General features: G+C 45.5%; 2 protein-coding genes across 2 annotated transcripts; both read left to right on the plus strand.

Moving 5' to 3' along the window:
- Window positions 1–2656: 2656 nt before the first annotated feature.
- LOC308335197 (general transcription factor IIE subunit 1-like) lies at window positions 2657–3787 on the plus strand (the record flags this gene model as incomplete). Its single annotated transcript, XM_080792209.1, has 1 exon — window positions 2657–3787. One exon carries the CDS (start codon window positions 2657–2659, stop codon window positions 3785–3787), a length of 1131 nt encoding a protein of 376 aa, XP_080648335.1.
- Window positions 3788–7938: 4151 nt separating this feature from the next.
- LOC308335198 (phosphatidylinositol-glycan biosynthesis class X protein-like) lies at window positions 7939–8580 on the plus strand (the record flags this gene model as incomplete). The annotated part of the gene is made up of 1 exon (XM_080792210.1): window positions 7939–8580. The coding sequence occupies one exon, from the start codon at window positions 7939–7941 to the stop codon at window positions 8578–8580; it is 642 nt and encodes a 213-aa protein (XP_080648336.1).

Here is an 8580-nt window from a genome sequence, read left to right on the forward strand (position 1 = left end):
ATAATGTTTGCATTCAAATACGTGCAAGGAGTTGCACTTTAGAAGCAAAAGTATTGAAATTTGGACAGTGCAGTACTTGAGTTCTTACGTTCCACCACTGCATTGCATACCCCCAGGCAATATGCCCCCTATACCTGTCTGCTTCGTTCTCCATAATCATTCTCTTCGGTCTGGATTCGCAGATGAGATATACAATTACAAACTGAACAAAATTTCACATTTTAATACTGAAATATATTTGGGGTAATAATAGTGGTTGTTGTGAAATAATTGTCAAAACAGAACTGCCACAATGCATATTGTGGTTTTGGGGATAGTGACCAACTGTTGTTTGTTTTTGTGAATGCCCCTTTTATGGTATTGTGTGTGTGTGGCCACCACTCCAGTGCACTCCGAAGCATGGGAGCTGAGGTTAATGTAGCTGTAGCCTACCCTAGAGGCCTACTTGTGCTGCATCATTATTTTATATAGCCTGGTGCAAACATTTAACGGTTTGACTTTTTGTTTGTCTCACTGTTTCCCATAGACCGATTATTACAGTAGCAGAAACAATGTGGTCACTGACTTGCTATATATGGCAAAGCTAGGCACCAACAAAACATGATGCACTCATTTTTTCAGAGATTAATGATCAAAATCTTAGATATGTTTCAGCCATGTTAACTAGTTCAAAAGTGACATGCTGCTCTTATGTACTGTCACGATATTTAGATAGTCTTGCGAGAGATATACTCAGTAAAATATATTTTTTGTGTTTGTGTGTGTTTAGTCAAGGTGGGCTTGAATGTACAGTATAGTACATGATGTACTACCATGCACTATGAATGTTAACAGTTTTAAATGTAAACGATAAATTGCCATGGTTTTGATCATGCTGAAAATGTGCTACTTCTTTCTATATGATACCTACAGGTTTTGTTGACCCCATGGGCTTTCCTATAGCACCACCCTCAGGCCCAAAGGTTCACTTGTACACAAGATATTTCAAACTCTAATATAGCCATGAGCACATGCTCCCCAGAGGAAGAACTATTTAGATTTTGGTGACCCCATCACCTACAGCAGGGGTTCCCAGACTTGTGGTGCGCGAACACCCTCTAGTGGGTGCCTGACATGAAAAGGGTGGTTTTATGGCATTATTTAGCACAAAAGGCAAAATCCGGTAAACCACTGTTGTAAGGAGATGTATAGAGCAGCTGCGGGAGTATACAGCAGCTGTGTGTCTCTCAGTGCAGTGACATTCTGTTATTATTTGTCACAATCATAATTTTCGGCCACATTCAACGAGACTTAGCGTTGGGGGGTGCGTCAGCTAGGTCAGGATCGAGGTAACATGGGGTGCACGGCCAAAGAAGTTTAGGGACCGCTGACCTACAGTACTCAGTCTCTAGTAGTAGTGCCACCACTGTCACCCTCAACCTTTACATTTTAGCCCTCCTAGAATAGAAATGTCATTTGGTCAGTTGTGGTGGCCAGAGCCATACATAGAGTAAGACAGAGTTACGACAACTCTGTTCACCTCATGGGGCCAATCCATTGGTGGCTCTTAGCGAAGAGTGACAATGTCCTGGACCGGAAATGATCTTAAATCCCTTTATTTTAGATAGTTTTTTAGTAATAGTACAACATAAACATTACAGAGACTTTAGTTGTCACTCTACAATACTTTAAAACTGTTGGACACATGCCTAGAACTTCTGATATTTGCGCTGCCCTCGTTGTAAACAATGTATTTCAAACTCCAGCTCGTCACTCTCCAGGCTGCATGAACAGCGCTCGAGTGCTCGGTTTCCTGCCCCCTTCAATGTCATAAATCTGTTGTCACTGATTTGTTGTCACCGATTTGTTGTCACTTGTGACATCACTGGGGTGAAAATATACCAGACAGTATATAAAGAATCACAGTCTTTCTGAAATGCCACAAATCTCTGCTTACTCTGAGCAAGGGTTTTTGCTCACTGCGTTCGCACTTACTATGAGACCTAGCAGATCATGTCTGTGTGTGTGTCTGTCCCGCTATCCAAATATGGAGTGTGTTGCATCAGCAATCACTCAGCTCCATATATGGGCACAAAAGGGGCCAGGTCCACTCAGCTCCATATATGGGCACAAAAGGGGCCAGTGATTTGTTTGTTGTGGACCTGGCCCCTTTTGTGCCTATATATGGAGCTGAGTGATTTGTGAGACATGAGTGTGATGGCGTTCGCTTCCCACGTTCACGCGTCTTACTCGTGATCTATGATGTTGCAGTGATGTCGTGGGTGTTAATGCATTTGGTCCATAAAAAGCACCCCACAGCCTCATGTCCTCAGTCTTGCAAGTGAACCACAGAAACCCCTTTACATCTTCCCAATTAATTCTCCTTGGTTTATGGTGCTGTAAACTATTTGAAATCCTGTATGTTTCATCAAACATCCATAATAGAAAGAGATAGAATAACTTATTGCACCTGAACAAACTCCCCTTACACCTACCTTGAACAAATTCCCGTAGACTTGCCCTCTCTTTAATTTGACTCATCTTTGAGGCTTGTACTCTGAGCTTCATCCTTGCTACAAACGGCAATCCTTTACTTCTTTAACCTCATGTGATTCATCCACCGTATTCCCACCCCCAACCAAGCGATAGCAAACCTCTTTGTGTGACTAACTGGCTCATGATGGAACCAGAGCAACAGACTGAGGTCCCTGCAGCGCTCAAACAGCTTGCCAAGCTGGTGGTGCGGGGCTTCTACGGGCCTGAGCATGCCCTGGCAATGGACATGCTCATCCGCAGCCCTAGCTTGCGCGAGGAGGACATGCTGGAACTTCTCAAGTTTGGCCCCAAGCAACTGCACTCGGTACTCACCTTGCTGAAAGCTGACAAGTTTGTGAAGTGTCACACGGCGGTGGAAACCGCGCCGGACGGCAAGAAGACTCGGCACAACTACTATTTCATCAACTCTAGAATGCTGGTGAACGTGATCAAGTTCAAGCTGGACAACATGCGACGGCGATTAGAGGCGGAGGAGCAAGAATCCACCAATCGCGCCTCCTTCCGCTGTCCGTGCTGCTCTTCCACCTTCACCGACCTCGATGCCGGCCAGTTGTTTGACCCTACAAAAGGGACATTCCACTGTACGTGCTGTCAGACGGAGGTGGAGGACAATGTGTCCGTGTCGCCCAGGAAAGATGCCAGGAATCTGGTCGTTCGTTTCAACGAGCAGATCGCACCCATATACTTGCAGCTCCGCGAGGCGGAAAGCGGCAAATGCACTGCAACTGTGCCGGGGGCTTCAGGCCGCACGTTCCGTGGGCCCACCAAGGGCCCGTCTTATGCTGACCTCTACACACAGAATGTGGTGATCAGCATGGGAGATCAGGACCCACACGGGCGGGCGAGCAAGGCTGAGGCCGAGGCTCCCAAGGAGCAGCCCATCTGGCTTACCCAGAGCACCATACAGGGAGCCTATTGCGAGCCTGACACACTCGACTCCGCGGCGGACGTGGCTCCCGGAGCCCTCGACAGTGGGGCGGCTCGCGGCAAGTCGCACGAGAACGAGATAATACGCCTCCTCTTCCACGAGAAGAGGAGTGACGCAGACGGTGGTGGCGGAGGGGAGGAGGAAGAGGATGATGATGAGTTTGAGGAGGTGGGGGAGGAGTATGTGGTGATGGTTGGGGGCAGGGCTCTCTCCTACCAGGAGGTCAGTCAGAAGCCAGAGCTGGTGGGGCAAATGAGCGCGCAGGAGAAAGAAGCCTACATCAAAATGGGGCAGGGTATTTACGAGGCCACGCATGATGAATGAACACACACGCGGCTGATGGTCAGCGGTGAGACGAATTCACAATCTCAATTCTCCCTCTTATCTCTTTGTCCCACCTGCTCCTGGACATGCTCCTCATCAATAAGACAGACAGTGTTTTGTGATTCACGTGGTATTTGGTTTAAGGTATCAAGTATTTTTTTCAAGTCTGCAGACTCGGCGCATCTGAAAGGAAGTAGTTAGATTTGTACAATATGCCATTTCCAATTCTCTGTCTTTCATCCATTCGTTTTATCCTTGTTGTTTCAACTATTATTCCACAAATTACGCGTTCTAATTCGTGGGAATCGCTGCAAATCTCATTTGGCGGAATGCAAATTGTAAGCGTGTGCATGGGGTTCGTCTATTCGTATGGTGTCTCTCACGTGTGCTTCAGAGATGAAATACGCTTGCTATGGATGACAAAGCAGACATTATACTGACGTCATCAGGTCTAAAACCTCATTCTGAATTTAAGTAAGGATGTGACAAAAGGTTTTATATTTGTATAAGACGAGTATAAACAGAGTATCTTCCTGGAACAGTTCGTCCAACTGTTAGATTCTAACAGACACATCCTGCTTTTCAGGTAAACCCTACTAAACCTGCCACCACTCTTTCAGAAATGTACGTCTTGGCTTGGAACACCTGGGTTATAATCCACTTTCCTCCACACTGTTCAACTTTGCCGGGCTCAGTGGGTATCATACATGATAACATTCAAATTATAATGACCGCCAGTCACAGTCATCTGTGAGAGGGGTCACTCCCTCTTTGAGGGAGTTCTGAGGTGAGTTCTTAAAGGCAAGCCTGTTTGTGCTGGCCAGAGGTTTCCCCCCTCGCCAACCGAGTTGTGAGCAAAACGTCTTTCCAGATTGAGTGAGCCAGTGGCTCTCAAATCTATTCATTTCATAATGCTGAAAGTATACATCTGCACAGGTCTGTAACTTTCAGCATTGTGACACCTTCAACTTACCCTGAAGGTGACTGGACCCACATTTGAACCACTGGAGTGAGCTAGGCCTCATCCTGAATCGAAATAGAAATCTTTCTTTAATCTCTAATCATTTGTAATCACAAGAGTGGTAGGCCAACGGTGTGTGTGCGCGTGTGTGTGCGCAGTGCACACACAGCTGGCCAACATTTAGCCACACATTGATTTATTTATGTGATGCATTTTTTGCGCTCTTTACTACTGTATCTCTTGAATCCATGTTGACCACATCAGTGATTGTTCTTCAGATCACATTTTGCCAATTTGTTCAGCATCTATCTCCACATTGGATACGATGCGATATTACTTTATTATCAGATCACACTGAAATGTGTCTTGTGACAGCAGCTATGTATGTAACGCATACACACATTTGACATAACACAAAAACAAACAATCAATTACATACATGAAGACAAGAGATGTCCACCACTCAGCTGGCTAGACTCTAAAGCAGGGGTCACCAACCGGGGGTTCGCGATCTACCGGTAGCTCGCGGGAACCTTTCGAGTCGATCGCGAAGTGTCAGACCCATTGGAATGCAAATGCTTGCCTTTCAGGCTGCTCCGTCTCGCAGCCTCGCACTGACTGAATGAGAAGAGCAGCCGGGCGATTCCCCGTCATTTGCATTTTGAACGGATCGTTCACGGAAGTGACCGGATCGGTTTCGTTCACCAAAAATAACTAGTTATTTTGATTCGTTCGTTCATGACCGACTAAACGGCGGTGAAAAGTTGACTTCACTGACTGATTTATAAACGGCTTCGAGTCAGTGTTACTTCCATGTTGCGTAGCACTGTCCAATCTTTGGTATCTTTGGCAGCAGCAGCTGTAGGCTATTTTGTCGCGTTAATGAAACCAAACGCTGCACGCGGTGCAGGATTATTATTTCATGTGAATCATGTCAAAATGAAAAGATGATGATGTGGTTGGCACACAGCGCAGCAGCAACGCAGCACAGCAGCCCGAGAACACAATAAGAAATATAACATTATTATTCTCCTCCTCCTCCTCCAACAACTCGATAACGTTCTCATTTTAGTTTGTTACTCATTTTCTGAGCCATGCAAATAAACAACAACCAGCACTGACTGGAGACGGAGAGGTTCATGTGCCCTGCGCGTAAAGCTTAGCCAGAAACAAGACAGTCACTGCGTTAGCATGGATGTAGCCTCGGAAACCCAGACGTTATATTTCCAGCACAGAGGTGAGGGGGGGTATCGCACGCTGAGAGCCACATACACAGCTGCATTTGGTTTTTAATTAAAGGCGCGTTCTGAATATACCAGTCTGCAATGCAAACTAATAGCCGAGTGCACTCCAGGGCATATGCATAGGGAAAGAATGACTTCTGTCCGTGACAATAATCAATGCTACAGTTTGATTTCTGTACACACGCACACATAGAGCAAAAAATATGATAAATATGAAATATGAAAACCTGTTGAAGTACAACGCATGAGTCAATTAAGTAGCTGCTTTTGTATCAAACCTTTCCTCTTTACTGAGCCTACTGTCATTGAACTGCTGTCCGATAAAATGCAGGATGTGTTTGCATTAACTTCAGATATTTAAATGGAGATTATTGGATTAGTAAGTGACTGTCACCTGCAGGTCAGAGCTAAAGAGAAGGAATTTTGGTCTCTTGTGAGCAGAGAAGTATCCCCTGATTGTGTCGTGTGCACTGAAGCTGCATGCCTATACTTTGGTTCCACGTACTTATGTGAAATGGCCTTTTCACAAATGAAAATAATAAAATCCAAGTTTAGAACTCGTATGACTGACTCACATCTTAATGACACCCTCAGACTGGCAATCACTAAATATGAACCAGATTTCAAAACGCTTGCAGATAAAGTGCAGTCACAGCAGTCTCATTAAAGGTGGGCTGACCCTGAGAGTATGTCACCATATCTGTGCAAATATATATGGTCATGTTATGCCTATGTCATTTGAACATCTGCCAATGTGAATATTCATTGAAATGAGAAACAAAATATTTCTAATACTAATTATTTCTAATTTGTCTTAATATTATTTGACATTGATAATATAACTTACTATAAGTATTTATTCTAATTTAAGCTTTAGTCTTTGTGTGGATGTGTGCACATGCATTGAGCCTGTCAGAAATAGCAACAAAACAAGTGTTTTTTCTAACACGTTTTAGTGGTAGATCTTGGCTTACAATTGGGAATAAAATGGGCTCTTGGGCTTGAAAAGGTTGGTTACCACTGCTCTAAAGTAAGCCTCAAAGTCAACTGATGGACAAAGGACCTTTCGGTCTGACCTGATTGTACGCACGTTGGATAGGACAATAAAGGGGTACAGTAGAAAGAACTCTTCTTCCTCGTTTCTTCCTCCTTTGTTTCCTATCCGGTGGTAGACGTGGCTTGCGTTGCGTGGCTTGATCGTGTCACTCAGGGACGTGTACACATCTGTAAAACAACTGCCCTCTCCAGACCACAGATGTAGCTTTTACAATGGTGAAAGAAATGCAAATGCCACTCATTTCCATGCCATGCCGGAAGGCAACATTCAGAATTGCTTTTTCCCCCCGAAGTCTCCTGAACTTGAACGCAGCAATTTGCGTTGAACAAATTTGTTTAGAAATCCATGTCGTTACACCGCATCTCCACTAGCTAAAAGAGTTCTGGGTTGTGCACCGACAATAGCTGCGCTGCGACGCATTGAGAGCTTGTAGATCTGCTATTTTTGTCCAAAAGTGTCCTCCCTCTTAACGGGATTTCAGTCCCTGCCTCTCTAACACTTTCTGCACGTCCCTGGTGTAACTGGCAGCACACGTGAACACGTAAAGTGCAGCCACTGGAGGTCATATCTCCGCCAGCTCAGGTGCAGCTTTCTATTTGGGCAAGACTGAGGTTATTATTTATGACATCAGTGTGGAAGTCCATATTTGGGCCAAGACCCTGTCATACTGATATGCATACACGTCTCCATTGTAAAGATTTTTCAAGAGGTTATGTATTCATTACTAAATTGAATCGATTGCTCCAGGAAAACTACTATTTGGTTAACTATTGGGACTCTCATGTATTTTGTACTCTTAACTGCATTAACTTATTTAGCCACGTGTTCAGCCGGAAAGGATGAAATCTGTGGTATTCTTAAGCCGTGGCTTTTGACGGCATCCATTTCAATGGAGATCAATAAAAAGGGCTTTCACAGGGAGCTGGTAACCACTGTCCGGTTTGGTCGCGACGTTCCCGCCGGCCTCAAAGTTCTGCTGATCCACCGATGGCCCAGAGGCGTTTATGTCGATCCATATGAACTGTCATCCCTGAGGGGTCACGGTGACTTGGACGTACTCCTAGATTCAACCGTTGACCCGGAGGCCCCCGCTCACAAGTCTGTGGGCTTTGTTGCACTCGTGTATCCGCCTCTGGGCGAACAGAATCGCACGCTTGTTCAAGTAGTCGTTCCAATCCACGGCCGCTACCACGAGCCCTCTTATGACGGTGGACAGTTTGTTCGAGTACATTTAGAACTCCCGGAGCTGCTGCTGCGTACGTCGCCGCCGGACACGTGTGCACTTGGCGATGTATTATCGCCGCCTCATGCTATCGTGGAGGCCCCGTGCACTGCGGACAACGCCAGCACATGTCAGTGGGTTAAGATCCAACACGAGGGGCACTCCCATCGTCACGCAGGCCTCCAGATTCCAGTTGGCGACGGTGCTTTGATGACGTGTGTATGTGCTGGAACCCTTGTAGTTTCACTGACGTGCTGTGTGGCACTCTCGAAATCCATCTGGCAACATGGGATTTCTAAAAGCGGATAG

The sequence above is a fragment of the Protomyctophum bolini genome (assembly GCF_963924005.1).
Source record: "Protomyctophum bolini genome assembly, chromosome: 20".
Classification (NCBI taxonomy): domain Eukaryota; kingdom Metazoa; phylum Chordata; class Actinopteri; order Myctophiformes; family Myctophidae; genus Protomyctophum; species Protomyctophum bolini.